Below are 24635 nucleotides of genomic sequence, written 5' to 3'. Positions count from 1 at the left end.
GGGTGCGCGGAGCCGCCGCCCGCAGCCGCGGCAGCAGCAGCAGCAGCGGCAGCAGGAGGGGCAGCGATGGTGCCGGCCCAGCGCCCCCCCCGCAGCCGCCGCCGCCCCGCGAGGTGAGTCAGCGCCGGGCCCCGCCGCCGCGGGGGCGCCGGGCCGAGGCCCGGTGCCGTGTCCCGGTGTCCCGGTGCCCCGGCCCCGCGGCTGGCTGCTGTCCCCGGGGGGTGGCAGGGGAGGGGGCGCCGGGCGTGTAAGACGCCGGGTCGAGGAGCCCTGAACTCGGAGCCGGGCGGGCAAGAACGTAATGCTGGAGTATTGGGGTAAAAGCTGACGGGAAATAGAACCGTACCGAGGTACACGGGGTCTAGCCCGGCTGTTGTTGGTGTTACCCGGGGAAAAGGGTTGTAAAGCGCGAGTTCTGTGGTTGGGGGTTGTCGCTCTGGATGTAAATAAATAGTGGACAAAGGAACTTTTATTTTACTGTGTGTGTTCTCGGATGGCCCACAGGGGCTTAAGGGAAAACGATCCTCTTCTTAAGGATGGTGTTTGTGATGGCAGGCATAAACACGGTCAAGGTCTGGAGCTGGTTTTAGGGAAAAAAAAAAATCAAGCAGGTGGAGTGAGACCGGGAGCCAGAGGCGATGACGCGAGGAGCTCACGTGAGGAAGCTGCGGCTGGCCACTGATGTAGCTGGTGCCAGGGCAACCTAAATTTCATCTTCCTTAACCTCTGCCTACAGCACCGCGGGCCTGGCCTGCGGGGCAGCGAGTGCCGTCCTCCCCGGGGCTGGTGCTCCGGGAGCACCTCGGGACGGGCTCTGGGCGCCCGCCTAGGCCATCGGAGGTGTGCTGGGTGCGTCCTGCCATCGGCGAGGTGCAGAACTCGTCGCTGCAGGCTAAAGCATCAGGGCCTGGTACTGGCTATAAAAGAAACTGATTTAAAAGTAGTATGCTCCAGTCAGGTACTGGCGTTACTCTAGTTACTGCTATTGATAATACGGGTAGCCACTGTTGTTGCTCTTTTATTACCCTTTAATGTGGCCTGGAGTATCTTCTGCTGCATACGTCTTAATCTGCACATATTAAATGGAAAGCACGACTAGGAAAGCGGGAGTCCCAAGATGCGAGCTTAATGGTTTTCCTGCAGCAGATGAGGATCTGATTGTGTTCTTATCTTCCCTAATGTTACCACTAGCATTGTTGTAGCAACTTAGCAACTTCAGACCTATTATCAAGTGCATTAAACCTATTAAAAACCCGATCTTGGCATACTTGAGACATACTTCAGTCTCAGGCTAATTGACTAAACGTGTCAAAGTATGTGGGGTTTTATGCGCATATTCAGTAAAGAAGAAAAACTCACTTAGACCAAAACATGAAGTACGTGTGTGCCAAGCAACGCAACATAAAGCAATTTAAAGAATTAAGTGTTACAGAACAAGGTGGTTTCAATTCTTGGAAACACTATTTGTGGTGGTTAGCGTTAAAATACTGATGTCTCGCTTCAGACATGCAACAAATATGTTTCCCAGCACCAAGTTAATTCGCTCAATCAGACTTATTCCTGGCTTTATGACTGAGAACAAGGTGGCCAGGCTGGGCTGGGGACAGCCCCTCTGAGGGCTCCCCGGAGGGTGGCATGCTCTAGGGAGCTTTGGGGCACAATGCACAAGGAGGTGAAGGATGTGAGAGGAAGGCCGTGCGCTCTAATGCAAACAGCGCACTTTGTGCTTCTTCTTGGCACGGGTACAGGCAACAGCACCAGGCTGCTCCTCTGGGGTAAAACTTGCTTGGAAATGGAAAACACAGCCTATTATGCATGCTCCTTACATACAGGCCTTGTAGGCCTGCTGGATGCGGGGCTTAGTGCTCGAGATGCTGCACGGGTACAGCTTTGATCCTAAAGTGTAGTCGTTGGGACCAGCAAGGGGTGCGGGGCTGAGGAGGAGATGCGGGGTGATGGATGGGTGCTCATGCTGTGGCAGCACCTCCAGCCTGGGCATGGAGAGGTGAGCTTGCTTTGGAAGACAGGTAGCTTTTAAGTCGACTTCTAGCACAGCCTTGTTGTGAATCAAACAGCAATTAGTGACCTGAGTAAACCTTTAGTGTTTGTTTGTTCGTTTAAAATAAGAAACATCCTTTCTTTTTATCAGATTTGTTTTACAATGTTCATGTGAAAACTTGGTGAGGAATTTCACAAGTTTACTACAAACTCAGCTTTCTCGTCAGGGAAGTCTGAAAGTGAAGTAAGACGTGATCCCTTGTCGGCTGGCTTTACTTTGTCCCCACAGTGCATCGGTGATCCAGTCTGCTCCATCACGGTTATGTGTTGCTTGAGAGATTAATTAATGACTCCTCTTTTGGAACTCTGCTCTTGGAGTATGTTTCCAGAGACTACGTAAACGTAAAGCTACAGTCATCTTTGGAGGTGCTTAATGGATTAAAGCTATTTTGATCAGTTGGACTATGTTCTGATGAACTGTGGGGTGGTCTTTTTGCTTGTCTGTTTTGTTTTGTTTATTTTATTCAGTATGCATCCAAACCCCAATTTTGATGCTGTTAGATGTTTTGCTTTGTGAGTCTTCACTATGCTTTAATTCTCAAAGCCTAACAAATGGGATATTTATGCTGAAGTAAATATTTAAAAAGAGCTGTACTCTTCCGTCCCAAATCTAACTTTCTGTTGGTCTGCAAGTGAAGTTTTAATGCCTTGTTTTGAATCCTATAAAGCTCTAAGTGCCATGGGATTTTCCCTGAGAGGTTTAGGGAGTTGTTACCCCAGTCAGATACCTGTTGGTTAGCACCGTTTGACTCAGTACAAAGTTGTTTTCTTTTCCTTTTTTTATTCCCCGCAAGTTTTTGGGAAGATTGGCTCCACTTGTAATGTCAGGTTGTCTTGAGTAGATTCACATTTTATCTTTCCTGGTCTTGAAATCCTCTTAATTGGGAGAGCCAATGCAAACAGGATTGATTCAAGAAACAAAAATGGTAAGAAAGCCAAGAAGATACTTAGCTAAATGCAGAGTATTTTGTCGTCTTCTGCCTACCTGCCAAGAGGCTCCTTGCGGTCATTAAAATGACCGTCGCACCATCAGCACTGAGTTCCTCGGGACAGATGCTTTTTTTCTCTGTTCCTCGGGCAGTCAGTTGCTCGGAGGTCTGCAGCCAAGTTGCCATAGCTTGTGGCAGCAGGTGACTGGATGAAGGACACCTCACACGTTTTGGGGGTTGAAATAGGATTTTGACTTGGTGGAGGGGTAGATGCAAACCAGGAGGCACCTTCCTGTGTCAGGAGAAAGAGACCCCAAGTACTCGCCTAAACAATCCTATTTGTGCAGAGCGTGAAGGAAGAATAGTCTTGTGGTTAACATGTACATCCTTTATCTGAAAAGAAACACACACTCATACGAGAGCGGGCTCGGAGCACGCGTGATGTCGCAGGGAAACCCAAGGCCTGAGGCAGCTGGGCCGGCCGCAAGCTTCCTGCACGGCTTCAAATGGGGCTACGGCGTGGGGCGGTTCTCTTGTTCATGTTTTGAAGCCTTCTTTGCAGTTGTTGTAATGTGAGGACGAAAATGCAAAGACTCTGTGCGCTACTCCGCGTGGTGGTTTGGGAACACAAACCTGTGGGAAGACAACAGCTTGTGCCTCCATCAGGTGGAGCCTGCTAGACCTCATCCCTTCCCACTGGTGGCACTTTCGCAGGGTCCTGGGTGATGTTTCACTCCAGTTGCCTCCTACAGCTCTACTGGGTGCTCACACCGCTTGCCTGAGCTTAGGGAAGAAGGTTTCAAAGCCATTCCCCCCATTTTCCAGAGTCTCTGCTGGGTGCGCACGCAGTTGGCCTGGCTGGAGCAGCGGCGTTCAGCAGGCCTGGGCCCGAGCTCTGTGCTTCGTCGTGCCTTGAACGAGTTAAAGTTTATGTTCGTGCCTAAATCGCACTGTTTATCTTCCCAGCCTGTCTTCCCCGCTCCTGCTCTCTGTTGTTTTAAACTTGCTGGTAGTGCTGTCTTCTGTCCTCCTACTGTCTCGTGGATCAGAAAAGGGTTTTGCAAAGAGAAGCTGCAGTATTTGAAGACTGGTTAAAATAGCTGGTAGTTATTTGTCTATTCCTACTTAAAAGTACGTTGTTTTGCCATCTGGTTGATTTTGCTGCTCATTCAGTCCCTGACTGGCTTGTTTTCTGTGTTTTTTTTTGGTCAGGAGAAGGAATGCCACATAGATTAATAACTTCTCTGTAGATTTTCAGTGACAATACCACTTTGTTGGCTTTCTCATCTCCAGTTGCTTATTTTTAGAATTTAAAAAACCGCTAAATAAAATCACTTTCAAAAAACTGTCTTCCAAACAAACTAGTGATCAAAACATTAAAGAATGCCATATGGCTCCTACCAGTCTCGGTGCTGTTATATTTCTGCAGAGTATATTCTGTGTTATTAATAATATTCAATGAAACACTCTCAGGGTGGGAAAATATTTACTGAAATTATTATGAAATATACTTTTCCTAGCATTCTTACTCAAGATGTTCTAGTCAGAGTACTAGAAGTGTTGGATTAATCCTGGCACACAACAGGTGAGAAGAAGATGGGTGCTGTGGCGAATAGAAGTCCCGGGGAGGGGAAGAAGGGGCCACGCGTTGAGCAGTGTCACCAGTTTTAGTACAGCCGCTGGTCATGCAACTTCAAAACCTGATGTCCCATTGCAACACAGAAGGCAAGCTGAATTAAAAACAGATGAAATACAAATCTCTTGAAAAGTTTCTGCTATAATTTGTATGAAATCAGATGGTTCTGAGCTCATACGTAGGGATATGGAGGACGGCTGTTGTGTTTAGATTAGGATAATTGCAATGTGTGCTTGCGAAGAGCTGTCTGGAGATCCGGGTGGTTAAAATGTGAGTTTGATCTTGTGTCGTGGGGGTGTGGAAATGTATTCTGCAGAATTAAAGCCTGTAAAGGTCTGGTACAGCTAGTAAGCAAGTTCCTATAAGCAGGTGAGAGCCTGCTGGTTTTGTCAGGACGTAGGAACAGCACCCGATCCTCTGCTTCATCCGCTTGATCTGCACCTCTTCTGGAGTCTTGGTTGTCCAGTCAAGGCAAGGCTTAGAGAAAATAAAAGCGCGGATGATGGCAGATCTAATTTATTCCTTAGAAGGACTTGTTTTGTGGATATTGAAGCCAAAATTGAGCAAGCATATGAGCAGAAAGCCTGCAATCCTTCCAACTGTCAGGTGGAAGTGGCTGGCTGCACTGAGAATTACAGGAACTAACGAAATAGCTGCTGGCTTTTGGGGGCTTTTGATGGTAGCAGGTAAGAGCAAGAAAATGCATTTCCACATTTGACTGCTCAAACAACTTAATTAAGACTTTATTCAGTCTTTTGACACTTGGTATTTATATAGATATATATTAATCCAATTGTCTCTGAAGTCTTTTTAGAGCAACCGGAAGAAAAAAAGCAGTCTGTGTATGTGCTGGCATTGTTTTGATTAACTTCTGACCTTGAATACACAAATGGTCACAGCTCCAAGTTTTTTATGCGACCTTGCCTGCCTAAGTAAAAGCAGAGATCCTTGTAGGTAGTATCCCATAGAAATGTCATTTAAAAGTGAAAAACAGAAACCCCAGGAGAGTTTGGGATCTTAATGGTGGCATTTTTAGAGCTGTGTAACGCTGAACTAAGGTTTAGATTATTTTAATGGGCTGTTGCTTTTACGACTATCCATGGCTTATTCCGTCACCTGTTATGTGTACCTTGGATCAGCACAAATCAATTCATTTAATATACCTATGAATGTTTAAATCTCTCTTCTGCTACTAGCCTTGCATCGATTTGCAAATATGTTGTCGGTGTTTAAGTACGTTCTGAGCTATCATTAAATAATTAAAGAAGCTGGATATATCAATGAATGACTGATTTTCAGTAGATGATATTGTGCTTTCAGTTGAGTTCTCAAAGGCTGCAGTTTCATTGGAGCTCTTCTGGTGGAAACAAAGTGCAGAGTTGCAAAAAAATACTTCAGATTCCATGAGAAATAGATTCCATATCAAAACTTCAGCACTCCCAGAGAAGTTTCAGGTGAATAAAATGCTGTTTTCACATCCTGGTCCTTGAAAAGATTCTGTGTATGAACACTGAACCAAAACAGAGAAGGGAGGACAAAACCAAAATATATTAAATGTTCAACATTTCATAATGCATATGAGCTCATCTTCCTGGGTTAACTTTACAGCAATAGTAGTTGCCTAATGCAATGATTTCGAGAGGTAGTCTGTTGGCATAACTTTGTTTTATTCCTTAAGAGGAAAGCTTCCGTCAGCTAACCCAGCTTATTAGAGTGGTCTGTTGTTTTTAAATGTGAAAACAATTCCATCCAACCAGTGTTTAAGTAGTGGTGAGTTTATTTTTAAGTGTTGCTTGTCAGTTCTGCAATTTATTTTTTTTTCTCCTGCAAAGGATAAACGTGGGTGGCCGCAGTACAATTTATGCTCCAGTTGACCTTGCTTCAATTTCAGAGTTTTACTTGAAGCAATCATTTGTAGGGTCTGTACTTAGTTTCTGTCCCTGTGTTTCTTTGCCCCAGGTATTTGATGCCTTTAAAGTTGTTATCCTTATTTTGAGGGTCCCTTATCTTAATCTTGTATTAGGATTAATTTTCACCATCCTAATTCCCACCTCTCTTCCCATTCAGCCTGAAAACTTGAGCCTCCCACAAATTACTGCTGTGGCAACAACTGCATCTATTGCTTAGGAATACCACTTACAAAAAAGCAGCTCTGTTTGTCCTTGATGACTAGCATAGCAGATCTGTTCCCGTGTGGTACCTTAACCAAGTGATGTTTCATTTGTTCGCAGGGTAGCCCTAGTTCCTGAGAGCGCACCAAATATTGGATGCTTGTGGTAAGCCATGGCAGCTGATGATAAGGTTGCCATTTTAACTGACGATGAAGAAGAACAGAAAAGAAAGTATGTGCTTGCTGATCCTTTCAACGGCATTTCCAAGGATCAAGACTTGCAGCCCCAGAATGAATCCCCTTCGACAGAGACAACCACTGTCCCAGACGAAGAGCTGGACTGGTTAGAAAAGCACTGCGTCAAAATAAACAATGATCTTCTGATCTCGAAGGTCTTTTATTTTTTCTTCTATTCTGCATATGGCTCTCTCTACCCCTTGCTGCCTGTGTATTACAAGCAGCTGGGTATGTCACCCAGTCAGAGTGGACTTCTGGTGGGCATCAGGTACTTTATTGAGTTTTGCAGCGCTCCCTTCTGGGGAGTGGTAGCAGATCGCTTCAAGAAAGGGAAGATCGTCCTTCTCTTCTCGCTTTTATGCTGGGTTTTATTTAACCTGGGGATTGGATTTGTTAGACCAGCCACCTTAAGATGTGTACCAAAGGGCCTTTCCCCAGCACATCCCACCAATGCAAGCAGCCTTGTAACAACCATTTCGCAGAACACCTCAATGCCATCTCTGCTAACAAGCATGAGCACTGCATCCCCCAAAGTTCGTGGGAAGAGAGACCTGCTGACTTCCAGTCCGGTCACTCTGGGAGCAACAGGGACTGCTACTCCTGAAATAACATTCCTGTTACCTACGCAGAGCAATGACGTGGAGTTTGCCTTGGAAAACAGTACCCATCCTATTTTGAAAAACGCCACTGCTAGCCCAGTCTCACCAGGGAACACGACTCCAAGTACCACCCCAGCTGCCATCACCGCGAAGCCGATGCCTTCTGACCAAGCCATGCTCGTTTATGATCAACAAGAAGTAGAAGCCATCTTCCTACTCATTCTGCTGGTTGTCATAATAGGAGAATTTTTCAGTGCTTCCTCTGTTACCATTGTGGACACCGTAACACTGCAGTACCTCGGCAAGCACAGGGACCGGTACGGACTGCAGCGTATGTGGGGGTCTCTGGGCTGGGGGCTGGCCATGCTCTCCGTGGGAATCGGCATCGACTATACCCATACAGAAGTTGTCATTGAAGGTCAAGGATGTAAAGCTCCTGAATACAAGAACTACAGGATAGTTTTCATCGTTTTTGGTGTTCTGATGACAATGGCGTTAATTGTGGCCACCCAGTTTCGATTCCATTATTCGCACTTCAAGCAAGATGAAAACAAGAGGAAGGAGGTAGAAATATCACAGGTGGACAGGAGCACCTCCAATGAATCCTCCGACAACACTCCTACAACCAGTACGAGCCAGTCGCAGTCTTTCAGTTTTTGGGACCTCATAAAACTGCTTTGTAGTATTCAGTATGGCTCAGTGCTCTTCGTGGCATGGTTCATGGGCTTTGGATATGGCTTTGTGTTCACCTTCCTCTACTGGCACTTGGAAGACCTGAATGGCACCACCACTCTCTTTGGAGTTTGCTCTGTGCTCAGTCATGTGTCTGAGCTGACTGCCTACTTCTTCAGCCACAAGCTGATTGAATTGGTTGGTCATATCAGGTAAGGAGATCTTAGCGCTCATTAAAGAGCTATACCAAAAAAAAATAATAATAATGAATGTTGGGCCTGGCCTTGTGATACAAAGTAAAATTTGAGTGAAATCTTTTGTTTTGAAGTTCCAAGTCCTGCTCAGCTCTGAAGGTGCCTGATGGAGTTTTTTATTATTATTTTAAGAGCTGAAAATGTTCTGCAATGCTTCGTTAGCATTTCAGTTAGTACGCACGTTATGCGTGGCACCATAACCCTTTGCAGACGTTTCCAGAAGACGTCCTAGTTCAGCGATTCAGAGCTCTGTTAGAGATCTTGACAAACTGCCTCCTACTCAAAGATCGTCTGTTTAGAAATACAATTTCCATTAATTTTACCTTTTTTTTTCTCTCCTGTGAGTAGCAGCATTCTGGAAGCCTCCTGCGCAGCCCACTTCTCCTTGCAGGGCAGTCTTTTCCCCCCCAGTAGCCTGCAAGGGTGTCACTTGCATGCTGAGAGGGAAGAAGGCTGAGGTGAAGCAGCGAGGTGAGCACCTCCTGTGCACATGCCCCCATCATCAGGCTCGGGGTGTTGGCAGAATGAGGTTGCAGCTTGGCAGTGTTGCTTACAAGTTCAGTTCCTTGCTCTCTTCCTGTAGTTGCAACTGTGTGTGTTAGCTACTGAAATTAGAGCTTCTCACATGCTTTAAGTGAAATTGATTGCTTCCAGCATATTTGTGAATGTTGTTTTCCTCTAAATTGAAAAATAACTTAATTTCTGCATATTGTAAGTTCCTTCAGGCTTTAAAATAAAGATTAGGGAAGAAAGGTAGGGGTGGATCTCAGCTAATGAAGTTGTAACGTTTTTGTTGGTGGTGGTTTTTGTTTTGTTTTGTATTTACTCAGGTACTCAGTGCAAGTAAGCACAGGGCTCTCAGTGGTATGCCATGCAAAAAGGCCCATTTATAATCACATAGTCATTAAGATGTCTTTTATTAAGCTGTCTAATTGTGCTGTTTTTGTGCATTCTGTTCTGTGTTTTTGCTCTGTTTTGTTGTTTTGCTGTTAACTGGAATGATTTTTTTTTGATTCATTTGACTTCTACTAAAAATGTTTGAGATACTTAGCACAGTAATTTGAAAGTTTACCTAAGGGATTTCTTTTTTTCCTTCCTTTAAACTGAGGAGTCTCTCTTTACTTTGAGTCAGTCATTTAATGTCTGAATTTAACAATTAGTTTGAGGAAAATGTGACACTTTGCATGCAAAGACTGGAGGAAGGATATGATGATGGAGGAGTGGTGAGAACAGATCACAATCTTGATAGCTAAAGATAGCTTGGGTATGCTCTTTCCATTTATATTGCTATAGAGCAAAATTCAGGCTTAGACTTCAACTAGAGAAAGAAGAAAACAGAAAAGAATGATAGGCTTGTGAATAAGATGGCATAAGAGGTATGGGGGGGCTAACAGGGATGTTAGCCTGTAAAAAAGAAAGATGATGTACAAGATTAACTTTTCTTTTTTCTTTTGCGCTGGTAAGCCTATCAAACCAAGACTGGTAAGTTGTTAAAATACTAGTTTGTGTTTGCAATGGAACAACATTCCTTGTAACTATACCTGGGAAGTGCAGATTATTCATATTTCAATGTTATCTAACGCTTACTCATATTTAGTCATCGCAGTTTGAGAAGTCTCCTTCTAAGTTCTCCTTGTGTTTTTTGAACTTCACTATATAAAGCTTTATATATGTATATATATAAAAGAAGGCGTTGATAGAGATTGCAGTTCATGTTCTTTTGATAGTTCTGTATATGTCTGTTGCCTTATAGTGCAGGTGTTCTTTCTCCCATTAATAAGAAAAATACCCCTTCTTGGAACCATCTTAGCCAGAAGCTCTCAGGGTATGTTTTTTCTGCCTCCCTGTTGCCACCTCTCACAGCTCAGGATTCCTTGTTTAGCATCTTGGCATACAAAGAGTTAGCTGTTCATGGGAATTCAGGTGTAAGTTCTTGTCTGAGATAAGAAAGATAAAGTCATGCTTAATCCACAGCTAGCTATGGATTATTTCGGGAGTATTTTGGTTATAGGGGAGGTGGCTTGACTTCTCTTTTTGGTGAGATGACTTCACTGATAAGGTTATCTCACCTTCTGTTGACTTAGGTCAGTAAATTAAAAAAATACATGGATACACATGCACTCTTTCTCTTGGGTAGTTAGACTGCTGGCTGTAGGCAAACTTCTTGCAGTATTTCCTTGAACGATATTATTCCTGTCCTAATCCTTTGAAGACAGGTATGAGTAGCAGAGTTGCTTATGCACTGTCAGAGCAGTGGGAAGAAATACTGTCGGTTGTCCTTTGTCGAACTAGAAGAAAACGGACTTTACGCTCATGTCACCTATGAGCTCAGTTTTCATTTTCTAGTTTTACAAAGCTTTCAGTTTCAACCACTGTATGCCTTAGCACCTAAGCTCCTCCCCACATCTTGAAACCTGTTCCGTATTCACAGGCTGCTTGAACTAATACCAAAATCCTCGTCCAGGTGTTCTAAACATGACCACGCAAATGTGTGCTGATTATAATGCCTTATTTCTGTCTTTGCTAGCTTTCCCGTGCGTGTTGCAGGAATACGTGCTGCTGGTGTTCCTGATGGTGCATGTAAGCAGGCGACTGGAGGAGCCCGGAGCAATAGCAAGCAGTTTGGCTGGAGGGCTGTGTTGTCCTGTGGGTTTGGGAGGGGAGTGCTAAGGGGCTTCTGTTTCGCCTCTAGCCACCTTCTGAGAATGAGAGAGGAGATTTTCATTTAGATGTAAACTAAGAAGTTATAAGAAATGTCATCAGCAGCCGTGTGAAAGCCACAGTTCTCGGAGAGGGTGTTATGATGGAAAAGCATACAGAACTGCCTGTCAGATAGTTAGGCACCATTGCTGAGTGGCACCCTGCGTAGAAGCACTCCGAGCTGCCACTGAGTTTAGGAAGAGGATGTTAATCTCTGAAAGTAACCTCCTACTCAAGGTTAAGCTTGAGTGTGTTTGTCTGACCATAATTCCAGCGTGCGAGTCTTGATGGGAAGCAGAGCCTGGTAGTCGTGGCTGTAAACAGCTTAGTCTTGACATAAATATAGATCCAGTGTTTTAAGTGTTTAACCTGTAAATTGAATACGGTGTCTCTGTGGATACTGCAAACAGGTTTCGTAAGAACTGTCTGTTTACGTTATCCATTTAGGTCTCATAAAAAGCCTAAGTGGTTATTGCAAACAATTTTTGAAACGATTCTGTAAATACACAGAAGTTCTGCTGTGACGTGCCCTTCCCAAAGCATAATGACAGAAATCGTCACACAAGTAACTGTAACTTACCTACAACCCCGTCCATCTTCTAAGAAACTAAAAGGCAGAAGCTAGCTAAATTGCCCTTACTAAGTCGGGGTTTGGGTGTAGGTCTGTGGAGGAAGGCAGGTAGCTGAGCGTGCTGGTGGCGACGGTGCCAGCATGGCGCCGGCGGCCTCCTCACGCCTGTGGCCTGGTCGTCACAGGGAACGGCTGAGACAGGAAAGAAGCTCTTGCTGGAGGGGCAGAGCTGTTGATAGACAAAATTGAAATGAAACTGAGGGGAAACAGCTCTAAACAGAGGGCTGGGAGCATCTGCGGTGCCGATAGGGAAGAACAGGTACGTGAGGTGGATGGTTCCTTCATGTCCCCAAGAGTCTGCATTACTCTGGGTCTTACTCAGTGACATAGGAGCCCACAAACCTCTTCGGTGTGCTTACCTTTTGTAGTGTGTCCTATCACAGTTCACAGGTGTGATTATACCTCAGAATTACATTAAGCTGTGGCACCAAGTTATTTGTTTGGCACAGATGTTATTATTTAAAGGGAGAGGTGAAACTTGTGGTGCATGGTGCACAGACAAGTCTGAGTAATTTTTTTGGGGAAAAAAAAAAACCTGCAAACTCACCCAACTTACTGAAAGTAATCTGTATTGTCTGTAAATCCATACTGTTGCAAAAGGCCTGCCTTTATAATTTTTAATCTTTTTTTGATATCGCTGACACGCTGAAAATTACGGTATGGGTATTTTAGCTGTCAACATGTATATTTAGAGATCTCAAATGTTGACAAGATGCTGCAGTTCTATGATTGCATCTCACTCCAGATTTGTCAGTGGCTATGTACCAGTGAATTAAACCTTGCTGTGCTTTTGTGGAAAGCTAACTAAAGATCAGCACAAAGAGTAACACGTTCTTTCTCAGTATCAGTGCTTGCACATTAATTACCAGTTGCATTTAAATCACTCGTGCCAAACCAGGAGTCAACCAAGAAGCATGTTTAGGGATTAAGTAATCCTTATATCTGAAGAACCTTTAAAGGTTGCAACAGCATCTTTTCTCAAGCTAAATCATGTTTCAAATTAAGTCTGTCATTCCTAAAATCCCTCTCAAAGTGAGAGAAAGATAGCTGGATGAATATGCAACCTGAAGGTAAACAAAGCTAAATCTGAAAACTGGAAGTTAAAAGTCATCGGGTTAAACGTGCAATGGGAAATCCACTGTGAAAAGTAGTCTCTGTGCTTCATTGTTTAAAAGCTGTAATAAGAGCTTTTATCCCTCATTCTGAGATGCAGCATCTGCTGCTTTTCAACAGGATGGTTAAGTTTTATCCTGAGGCATGTTGTTACAAACCATATTGCTTCTGTGGGATGTGTTTTTAGAGTACTTCTGAGCAGTTTGCAGATACTGGGACTATAAATTTAGATTAATTGGGGTGAAATTAATTCCTCTAATCCAAACCTGCACCAGGTTTACTACTAAAATGGAATAATCTCTGAATGATTAGAAAAGAAGATTGTTTGGAAGGGATGTTGAATGTGCTTAGAAATGCTGTGTGAAATACAGTTCTGTGCAGAGTATGGCTTGAAGCTACCAACGTTGATTAAAAGCTCTGCATCTCTGCTGACCCTTTTGATTTTTTTCCCACTAGGATTTTGAAGAGGGTCTTAACTTTAGCCTCCCTTTGAATGTGTTTGGAGTGGGCAAGAGGGGCGTTTGTGTTCAGGTGCAGACTCAAAGGAGGTGTTTTCTGTTGAGCAAATGCTTTGGACAAGCAAACTCTGTACACGTGTAATTGATTTCTGAAGCAGTAAGGTGTGTCGTAACATACAAAAAAGGCAAGTGCAACCTATTATGACTTCTTTTTTCCTTAATTCTTCTAGAGTGCTGTATATTGGTCTTGCCTGCAATACAGCTCGCTACATTTACATCTCATATCTGGAAAACGCCTGGACCGTTCTCCCGATGGAAGTACTTCAAGGTAAGACAGTGCATTAATGGCCTTCCAGTATCAGATCATGTGCTTATATTGTTTTCAGCTGAACTGTGATTAAGTAAAAATCTGGTCTTTCCTTTCCTTCTTCTTTTGACTACAAATATCCCAGAAGACCCAGGTTTATAAAACTTTACTGTTTATCTTGGAAAATATTTGACGTCAAAAGGGTGGGTTTGCATTTGTGCACAGTTCGCTGTTGATTCAAGCAGAACTGTGCGAGGCAACACACCCTTTAGCTAAACAAAGAGACAGAGCGTGAGCTGGGTACACACCTACCACAGATCCTGTTTGGTGGATAAATATGAACTTCATTACATGCAAAAGGTCACCATACTCGAAAGGATGCCGTGGAAAAAAAATGAAAAAGAAAAAGAATGTAGTCTGGGTCGTTCTGTCTCTGGTAAAATATTCTGCACTTGTTTTTCAGGGTATCATTTGATCAATGCCTTAGACTATTGAATTTTCTTTTTTTTTTTTTTTTTTAATGGCTGGAGAGGAATCTATTTCAGTAGCTTTGTCTGTGTTAATAGAGCTTCTTTAAGATACTTGCCCTTTAACTGACTTAATTAGAACCACAGCGGTCTGGTCTATGAAAAGTAAGTTGAGCCCTGTTCCCAAGTCACGTTGTCAAAGAAGTTTTTAAGTCCTTCATTGCAATATTAATGTATAAATTGCTCTAACTTGCATTTTTTTCCTGCCTTTGTGACGGGTGCCACTGCTCAAAACCAGGAAGAATGTAAACTGTTTTACTTCTTGTTCCTTCAGTATCTGAAGAATACTGAATTATTTGCGTTTGCAGGCTTGCAAGAGAATAGCTAATTTAAATGCAGAGAATGTTTTCCCTGCCTTTAAAAATAACTTAACCATGAAAGTGCCATTGGTGAACACTGTGTAGCTCCCTGCATACACACAGAAATACATGTTTGTGTCCTGACTCCTTCCCTGCCTGCCAACAAAAACAATTTATTGTATTAATCTGCCATAAAAGTGAGCTTCTGAATTTTGATACAAAAATCCTCCAAATCACAAGTACTGAATTGATACATCACCTTTTATACCAAGTGTTAAAATGTGGTAACGTGACAAAGAATCTCTAGCTGCTGTTGAATTATGTACACACTTGGGTTAATCTTGCTTTTTGGAGAAAAATGAATTTTGCAGCTACTTAGAGGAAGTTAAAAATAGCACACACAGACACAAAACCAACAAAACTAAACATGGTGTTGGTGAAGTCTGTAGGCACTGTGTGCGTACCTAATTACTGCCACTACACGACCACATCTGTTACCTTCCAGTAATCTCATTCAGTCCTGGTCAATCGTACGGCAAATTAATATTTTTAAAGTACCATTGGCTTTTTTTTTTTTTCCCACCCATTATTATTCTCTTCCCCTCCCCGCTCTTACTGCTTTTGCTCTGTTCCCAATTCATTATTTCTTCTGCAGTAATTACTAAAACCTATGTCTTGAGACTCTTTGTTTCCTACGCATCCATGGAATGTGTCAGGAGGGGTAAGAAGTGACACCGTAATGAAGTTTGGTGAGGTGGGAGCTCTTATTTTCATGATGGGAGTTTGCTGACAGAGGGAGGTAAGAGTGGCAGCTGCTTTTTGTTACGTGAGGGCTAGAAGTCTTTGGAAACAAGAAAAAATTATGTTGTACAGAGCACGTGGGCACTATGTGGGCCACGTAACTGCATCAAGCTGGTAAGTCTTTTAAATCCTGTGTGAAGCCCTCGTAATCAAGCACAGCTCTGCTTCCAGGAAGCTATCAGAGTCTGTGTGAACTCCAGTGCTGTCAGCTGAAGGGCCTTTAAGGTCAACAGCAGTTTCAGCTGACTCTTGGAAAGAATTTATTTTTCTTCTTAATGTGCTTCTGAAATACCAGGAGAATTATCCCCGTGTGTTGTGCTGAAGGGCATGGGGAGATTGCTGGCAGACGACTCCGCAGACTGCACCTATTGATTGCAAGAGGAGCTATGCAACATTTTGGTTGCTGTCAGTGTAACGGGGTGGTGAGGGCTTCTGAGGTATCCTGCGCTCTTAGAGGAGTAAAGGAGGAGATAAAAGCTCACTTCTTAATTCACGATTTAGGATTTATTTGCACATGCAGTATATGAAGATACGGGCTTAGGCTGAATCTTTAACTGGTAATTTTTAAGGTATTCTGGCAGGTAAATACTGCATATACAGGTCATCCGTCAGGCTGACTTTGCAAGCAATCTCATTAATTTTGCAATTAACAGATTAAGTTTTAATGCACTAGTTAGCTGCAAATTATTGTTCACATTGTTCCGAAGCAATGGTTCAAGTTCTCTGGGAACAGCTATGCTTAGCTAACCAAGCTGCATAACAGGAATCTTCTAACGTACAAAACTATATGAATAAGCTGAAAATCAGCTATTTTCACATGGCAGTTGTCCAACAAACTCCAAAGCAAGTGCTGTTCTGAGAACTGACTTCTGCTGATGCTCCAGCCAACACAGAGATGTCTAGGGAGCAGAGGTTGGATCCTTAACTGCACGTTAGGATAGATCTCTTGAAATAAATTTGGCTCCCAAAATTTTGAGCTCTGGTTTCATATGGAAAGTAGCACTAAGCTTGCTAAACGTCATTACTCTGAGCGTAACATAGGGTTGTTACATTTATTGTTGCTGTAGTCCAGATGGTCAAATGGTGGTTAGTGGTTTCAGCAAGTCATCTCAAAATACGTTTATTGTTCACAGCTCCTTTTTGAAAAGAACTGTGATTAACAGTAATCCAGACCAGACTTTACACAAGTTGTTATAAAAGCTGTTCCAAATCCACTGATGCAGAAATAATTATCATAAAAAACTCACATTAGTAGTATGCACATAAAAAAAACATGCCTGTACCTTCTGAAGCCAGTAAGATAAGCTGGTTTGATTTATTTTCAGGGGAACTGGGAGCTCCGTGTTCTATCTGGATATCCTAGCAGAGGTGAAAACATAAAGAACACGTTGGCTAAATTCAGCCTTTTGTTTCCAAACAAGTACAGCGGTACAGTGTCTGGTGGTTCAAATAATGCCTGATCTGTTTGTGATTTCCCTGGCTTTAAAACTTGATAGACTCTTTAACAGCTGATAAAACTGAATGTTTTATGTGAGTTGTAAAATGTTTGTTTGTAAAACAAAAGCACATTAGCTACATTAGATTAGCTTTGCACTGTTATTGGGACGTTTCTTCATTACTGTTTTCAATACTTACGTGAGTTTACATTAAGGAAAAATGAGTTGATATTCAGTGAGTTTTAAATTCAGAGCTTTTTCCATGGAAAAGCTGAGGTTTGAAGCCTTAAGCTGTAAACGGTAAGGTAAAACACACTCATCCTAATGTAAACCTTTCATTTTTCTGCAAGATGATGTGCCTACTGCCAAAGCCAGCTCCACGATGTATAGAAGTGGTCTTTCTGTGCTCTAAGTAGTTAACTTATCACAAACCCAAACACTGAGAAATGTTTGTTTCGATTTGGAATTAAATCAAACTGTACAGCCTCCTGGACATGTGACATGCCTGAACAACGTCAGCTTCGGATGCTGCTGTTCATCACTTTAGGTCCAAGCAAAATCCAAGTTATCTTTGAGTATGTTACAAACTAACGCGTTATCCTGCTCTGAAGAGCCTTCAGCCTAAACGCAAAAGGGATTACCGAGTGTCCAAATGTGCCTAAATAAGTCAAGCGCAGAGGACAGAAACATGTTGACTGAATCATCAGTTGTGCCAACACATTATTTTTTTTAAACAAGGCAGTCGAGCTTAGGCACTGGTAAGCTGTGATTACTATTTTTAGTACCACTCAAATAAGAATAAATATTCCCACTCAGTCTGAGGGTGGCAAAATAGTTCAGGCGTACTTAACGTGTGACGAGCTACAAGGCTGTTTTGCTTTTCCAACTTCTTCTCAGCCCAGCCTTTTCCTGTCCCTTCCTCCCCGCTCCCCAGAAAGCCACCGAGCAGGTGCCCAGAGACGAGGGCTCCACCTGCAGCCTCCTCCTGCATGCTGAGGATCGTTCCTCTCTCTGCCGAGCTCTTCTAGGGTGGAAAAAAATGTTCATGACCCTGAATCTGCAAGAAAGAGGCTTCCGAAATCCATATGGGGAAGCTGGGTCTGACTTGAATGTGTGGCCATGGGCCATGGCTTGATCTGTACTCCACGGGCATTGGGGGTGATGGGGTTTTCTTGCCTCCCTTACGGCACGCTCAAGCTGGTGGGCGCGCTGCGGGCCCTGCCCTCATCACCGTGTTCCCTCTGCAGGTGTCACGCACGCGGCCATCTGGGCAGCCTGTATTTCCTACCTGAGCGCGGCAGTGCCCCCGGAGCTGCGGACCTCGGCCCAGGGAATCCTGCAAGGCCTCCATCTGGGCCTGGGCAGAGGATGCGGGGCTATGGTCGGAGGGGTTTTGGTCAATTATTTCGGTAAGCAAAAACTGCGCCGAGCAATTCTGCTTCGGTTATTGAAGTTCTGGTTTTACTGGCCTAGCAGCTTAAAACTTATTTATGCGTAAGGTATTGTTATGGTGTAAGGGATTAATGCACGGTGTAAGTCACTGAGTCGGCCAAGTGCTCAGGCTGCCAGGGGCCTCGGGAGGCCTGCAGCCCAGGACCCTGCTGACAAAGCAGGAGCAGCACTGAATTCACACCAGGTTGATTTACAGCTTTGTCCTCTCAATGTTTCAGACGGATTAAAATGGTTATACCTAGATACTTCTAGTATCGTGTGAGCAAATCTACAACTTGATCCTTAAAGCAGAGGAAGGAATCCTTTGTGAGAGGCTAGGCTGATATTTTGCAGCCCTCAATGTACAAGTGAAAGCTAACTACACCATTTATAACAAGTCCTTCACGTAGCCTGTTGAAGTGCTGGGGGAAGAAAATGTAATATGACAAGCTGGCAAGAGTCTGCATGGGACAATAGATACCCTAGGAGCGTATAATGCTGGCTCATCTTGTGTTACTTTACTAGGTAAGTAGATTCTCAGTTGAAAAAAATATCCCGTTCCAGGTCCTGCTGCCACATTCAGAGGGATAGGAATGGCTTGTTTAGTGATTCTTCTTCTCTTTGCACTGATCCAGTGGCTGCTAGTTCCTGATGAAGAAGAAGGTAATTAAATATTCATGTTACTAAAGACACTACAGAATTAGAGAGAAATGTATCTCCCAAAGTCATTTCCTGCTGTGTTAATTTTGTTCGGTGCCTTTATTGAGATTTTGACTGAACAGTTTGTTTTTGAATGAGAAGTCTCTTCCTGCGCAGTGATGAGAATTGAGGTGTTGTGCTGCTTCTGCAAAGGAGTGCAGCACTGAGTTCTTGGTTATCAATAAGAGGAAAGCATAACCCGTTTTGCTGTGTGTCCTCTTAGTTCTGGGAATCTCTTAGATTAATCTTAACAGATGTAATGAGTTATTCCACTGACATCAGTCCCTTCAGGCTGCCTTCTGGATGACTGAGTAGTCTCATGTGCTACAGTTCCAAGTCACCTCTGCCAGAGATTATAGAGACAGAGGACAGAAGCTTTTAGGGCTGCCTCAGTTCTGTTCTGGCATCAGAGAACCCTCAGATGGAACTCAAACCGCCTTTATTAATGTAAAGGCTGACGAGAAACAAAAAACTTGGTGCAAAGTTAAGGATTCAGCATAAATGTAATTCTTACAAAGACAGTAAAATAGTGGCAGAATTGTGAAAAGTCATGAATTTTTGATCTGCTTTTTACCCAAAGATTACTTTTCAGTATGAAATGAAAGTCAGCTTTCTTTAGCCACTTGTGACTTGTCGATGACTTGTCCTTGACCAGTTATCAAGTGGCCCGTGCTGAAGTGTTCAAATATTTATTTTGCTAGAATTTTCTTCACCTCCGTTAAATGATAGTTGAAAACAATGGTAAGGTGGAAAGAAGGACGTTTGCTGTTTCAGTTTCCCATCAACCTTGGGTTAATTACTCATGAAGCTACAAAGGAGTAGATTGTTCTTGGTGGCCTTATTCTCCCTAGTTTGTTTCAGTCTTTGGTTTTCATTTAATACGCGCTCCACCCGTCCTGAGAGTGTGCATCTTCATTTTAAGCATGGCAGTAATTAGGTTGCTTTCAACAACGCCAGTTGGATGAGCAAAGCGTGTGGTTACGTGTGTGCAGGATTACCCTCTTCAGTTCTACCTCTACTAGAGGACGTCCAGCCACAGCTTAAAATACTGAGAACTATCTAAAAGTCTGTAAACAAAATATGACTACAATTTTGAAAAAGATCTTTTGAATCAGGAAAATGCTCGGACAAAATGCTTTCTCAGAATCCGCAGTATGTGTTACTTATGGACTCACAGACAACACGCAGCTATTAGAATCTCCATCAGTTTCTAACAGTCTGTTGAATTAGGTTTTGTATACAAAACTAGCTATTCAGGATTGTAAGGCACACAGTGTGGAGTCGTTGCAGACATTTTATGGGTGGTATTCTAAGAAAGTTGAGAAGATTCTTTCAGGTTGTCAGAAGACCTTAGATGTAAAGGTCTGTTGGGACCTTCCATCTTTTAAATTTCCATGTGACGTTGAAAATGCATATTTCTGGTAGCTGGCAGGGGACAAACGGGCTGCTTCGTACTCCTTAGCCCCTCGTGCTTATGCAGCCCCCTCTTGCACCTCCCTGCAGCTGCAGAACAGCCTTTCTTGTACGGGCAGCATCCACATCACGTCTCCTAACGAGACTGTGGTGTCTTGCTCCTGGCGGACTGCGCCTGTGTTCTGCTTTCAGTGCAGCGATAAGCACGTTAAGATAGCAAGAATCACTTTGTGTTCGTTGTCTGCCTCACGTTTTTTTTAAGCTTGTTGGCATTTGCTGGTGATGACTTTGTTTTAAACTTCAGAAAAGACGATGCTGGCGGAAAGGATCCCAGTGCCTTCCAGTCCTGTTCCCATAGCGACCATTGACCTTGTTCAACAGCAGTCGGAAGATGTCATGCCTCGGACTGAGCCCAGGCTGCCTCTAAAGAAAACTAAACACCAAGAAGAACAAGAGGATGTGAACAAGCCTGCCTGGGGCATCAGCTCTTCTCCTTGGGTCACCTTAGCCTATGCTGTCTACCAGATAAAAGAGATGGTTAAGCTCTCCAAAACCCACCCAATACCTGAGAATCAGCCTTTGCAGGTAATCTTCTGATGCACAGGAGGTTCTTACATACTGTTGGTTGCTAGCAAACTGTTAGAGCTGAGTAAACCTGTTCATACCTGGCAAGTATTCTCTGTCAGCTTGTAGCAAATGTGGAGCTGTGAAACAATAGCTGAAGTACTGTGTGAAATAGAGTTGCTGTCTGCGTACTGCAGCAGGAGTAACGATTTTTACATGTGTCATCTTCCTGAAGATAGGAGGAGAGGGAGACACGGAGCAAGACTCTGTTTTACAGGTTCAGATATACCTGAGTTCCCATGAGTTTGGGTTTGTTTTTATGTCACTTGGAATGTGCGGGTTGAGCGTTCGGCTAAATTTACATGATAATTGAACATGAAGGAGCAGAGCTACTTAAGACAGTGCAAAATGATTTCTTCTTAGTTTTGGTTCCTCGGGTGATGCTGTCATATGCCCACATTGTAGTGGAAATAGGTATTCCAGAAACTACCACAATTTTACACCATTTCCCTTCCATCCAGTCTCACCCCAAAATACCTTTTAATAGCCTCATCAAAGGTTGGATGGATTTGGATCTCATGCTTTGGCTATACCTCCTAGAATGGAGCTGAAGCATGCTGCTTAAGGAAAGCAGGAAAATGGTCAGTGCAGGTTTTAGAACAGCATGGGTTGGCTTAAAACCACTGCGTTTACGACTTTGGAAGGAGTGGGTGAGGTTCTCTCTTAAACACCCAGTAGGAATAAACACAGAAGTGCTTTTTCCACAACTCCTGTCTTTAGAAATGGACAATTTTGGATAGGACAGTGACTCAGCAGAGCGTGTAGGAATTTCACCGGGTCAGCCTTTCTTACTTGTCTTTATTATTGCAAACACATTTACAGGCACGTTTGCTTTAGTTTGGTTGATTAGGGTGTTTTGAACTTCCCCAAGTCAAGGAGAGAGTTGGGTTTTTCTCTTTGTGTTTTACTGACACCAAAGGTATCACTAGATGTCTGACATCCAAGTAATCTGTGCAGACGAGCCGCTGTTTCCCACTGCTAAATGTCCTCAGGGGTCTTGGTTTGTACAAAGTATAAAAGTCAGAGGAGAGCAGCAGCAGAGAACACATGCAATGGGCACTGCAGGAAAGTTTTGCAGTTGTGTGGTGTCTGAAAGGGATTTGTCTGACACTGCTGGACACGACCCAGCCCCTCCACAGAGAATTGTGAGGCAGCCAAACAGGCTTTCATGCCCCTCGGAGCTCACTGGTAGCTCTGTAGAACATGATCTCTTCATTATTCCTTCCATCCTATAAAAATGCTGTGCTGATACAATAATAGTTCTTGCTGATTGTGCCAACATTCAAAGCACCTATTGTATTATTTTGTTCATCTTCTGTGGTCTCCCACATCTACTCATCTCTGTCTCACTTCCCCAAATGGACTAGCCATCCCCAGAACACTGCTGCTGGCATCTTCACACGATCCCTTATTGTAAGCTGGTGGTAGTAAAGTACTGAAACTGGAAGCAGGCTGTGCAAATCTCTTAAGGTTGTTAAACAGATCACTTGGAAGGAGAGTTAGTGTGCAGAAAGCGGGACTAGTGACAAAAAATATTCCTCCTTTCTGTAGGATTTTGGATCAATTTTTGTTACGGCTCTTTAATCTTCCAAGCAAAGTGGTGAACATGCCATATTCTCCATTCTCAAGTGCAAAACAAACATTTATAGATAGCTTGTCTTCTAATATGAAATTTACCAGTGTTATTTTTATCCTGGGGATTGTGACTGGTGTTTAATTTTGCTTTCATGCTCCTCATCAGGCCTGTTTGAATAGCCTGGATGTCCTGCCATTGAGAAAGTCGGGGCCGTATCTGGGGGAGAGAAGGAACTATTTAGGCAAGCCATATGTTCGGAGCTTGAAAAAAATTTAGAGAATTGTGTGGTCAAAGTAGTGATCTTGTCTGAACACTGAAATCCAGTTAATTGCTTTTTTCCCTTGAAACACAACGAGTTTGTTTTTTGCATGCTTCTTGGGGAAGTGCAGTTAGGAAAAGAGATGGAAGGTAAGCAACTGTCTGCTTGCTATCAGTGTCCTCTGGATTTAAATGCTCTCCTTTTGCTTTGCTTCTTTAAGCTTGGTCTGTTACGTTGCGGGCTTTCAAAGTGAGCGCTTTGTGAGTTTCCAGAAGTGCCTGAATGCATCGGGGGGGGGGGGGCATCCACTGGGGACAGTGTTTGTGAGTGCATATACTTAACTTCTTTGCATGCAATGCTTTCCCCTCTCTTTAGAAAATCAATGAGAATTGCAGTACTTCATCAGCCAGCTCAGCAAGACAACCCCAAAACGTGCCAGATTCTGGGCAGCCCAGAAGTTGTTCGACACCGACCGCAACACCCGATTCCCAGGCAGACGGCGGCCGTGCTGCGTTGGACCACGACACTCAGCCTGCTGCCGCAGGGCCCTGAGATGCGCTCATCTTATCAACACCAGTGCATGGAATTCTGCTTCTCACCTGGGGAACGCTGGAGTAGGAGCTCAAAAGTAGGACTTCCTTCATCTTAATGATCATAACGTGGTGCAGTGCAAGCTTTTAACTGTAGAAACAATATCTGTAGGACCACACAGAGCAACACAAGCAGGGAAGCCAGAAGTTTGGAATGCTTGAGGGAAGTGATGTGGCCGGATCTAACTGTAGGAAGAACTCCTGGCTGCTTTGCTGAAGCTTAGTCAAGCGCTACGAGATTTCTTTGCAATCTGTAGAAAAAAGGGAGTTCGCGCTTCACTTGCCGAGGCCAGAGTGTCTGACTCGGTCAGCTTTTTTTTTTTTTCCTTTGAATTTGTTCCTGAGACAAAATGAAAAGACTTTTCAGGAGAGAAACTGAGTTTCCCTGCATAGTCTATTAAAAATATTGGATCCAATAAATATAGGAACAGCATGAACCTGTCTCTCTAAAGATTTCTCAGATACAGAGTAGCTTTAGCAAGCATATCTTCATATGACGGTGATGGAATAAGTAAAACATATTCCAAGAATATGTTTTTTGAAGCTATGTTATCTTGTTTGAGATAAAGGTTTAGTTCCGCAAAGCAAAGATTTTTGAAATGACATTTTAGTGAAACAGAAAAGCTGGAGGAAGGCTTGTGAAGAAGTTAACCTCTGTGCTTGCAGCCCTTCAGCTGGGCATGCTGTGTGCATTTGGGTAATTTTAGGTTTGATGTTGTATTGACAACTATCTTTGATCAAGATTGCACAACCTGAGATTGATCAAGGTTTTCAATGGACACGCTGTGTTTTTTTTTGTTCTTATTTCATCATCTATACAGCGGTTTATTTAATGCAGCGTAGTTAGTGTGGTTATTTATTAAGAAAACAGCGAGCTTTAAGTGCCTGGGGGAGGGGAAGGGAGGGGGGAGGGGGAGTCACCCAAAAATCCTCATGATTACAATTTCAGGGGCAAAGTTGTTGGTGCAGAAATGAAGTCCAATGAGGGATTCTCAGGAGGAGACATACGTAACAATAATGCAGTATGTTTGGGAAATTAACTTTGCCCAATGTCAAGACACTGGAAAACTTTGTGTTGTTTTGTCATGCTTTTCGATATTGACTGCAGCCAGCCCACTCGCTGGCGCGCAGTGAAAATTGCTGCTGGAGGGAGATCCTTGGGCTTGAGGAGGAGTCCAGGGGGTTTAGTCAGGACAGTGTTTCGGCTCGTTTGCTCATCCCAGTGTTCCTGGGAGATTCTGAGCACTTAGCTTCTGCAGGACTTGAGTGTGTATTG

At 43.5% G+C, this 24635-nt stretch overlaps 1 protein-coding gene across 3 annotated transcripts in view; it reads left to right on the top strand.

Annotated features, from left to right (window-relative positions):
- The window catches only part of MFSD6 (major facilitator superfamily domain containing 6), a 29702-nt gene extending 5727 nt beyond the window's left edge, over positions 1-23975 (top strand). The window contains exons 1-8 of one of the 3 annotated variants that reach the window (XM_035331614.1): positions 36-113; positions 6855-8453; positions 13628-13725; positions 18015-18176; positions 18763-18861; positions 20615-20895; positions 22900-22918; positions 23145-23281. In XM_035331614.1, coding sequence (XP_035187505.1) covers positions 6907-8453; positions 13628-13725; positions 18015-18176; positions 18763-18861; positions 20615-20895; positions 22900-22918; positions 23145-23155 — 2217 coding nt within the window. In that variant the 5' untranslated portion in view covers positions 36-113; positions 6855-6906 and the 3' untranslated portion in view covers positions 23156-23281. Of the gene's footprint in view, positions 1-35; positions 114-6854; positions 8454-13627; positions 13726-18014; positions 18177-18762; positions 18862-20614; positions 20896-22899; positions 22919-23144 lie in introns of those variants that run through there. The other 2 variants (XM_035331612.1, XM_035331613.1) reach the window with 2 other exon arrangements.
- Positions 23976-24635: the final 660 nt, after the last annotated feature.

Source organism: Oxyura jamaicensis, chromosome 7 (assembly GCF_011077185.1).
Source record: "Oxyura jamaicensis isolate SHBP4307 breed ruddy duck chromosome 7, BPBGC_Ojam_1.0, whole genome shotgun sequence".
Taxonomy (NCBI): Eukaryota; Metazoa; Chordata; class Aves; order Anseriformes; family Anatidae; genus Oxyura; species Oxyura jamaicensis.
Note: the sequence above shows the minus strand (reverse complement) of the source record. Positions and strands in the feature narration are given on the sequence as shown.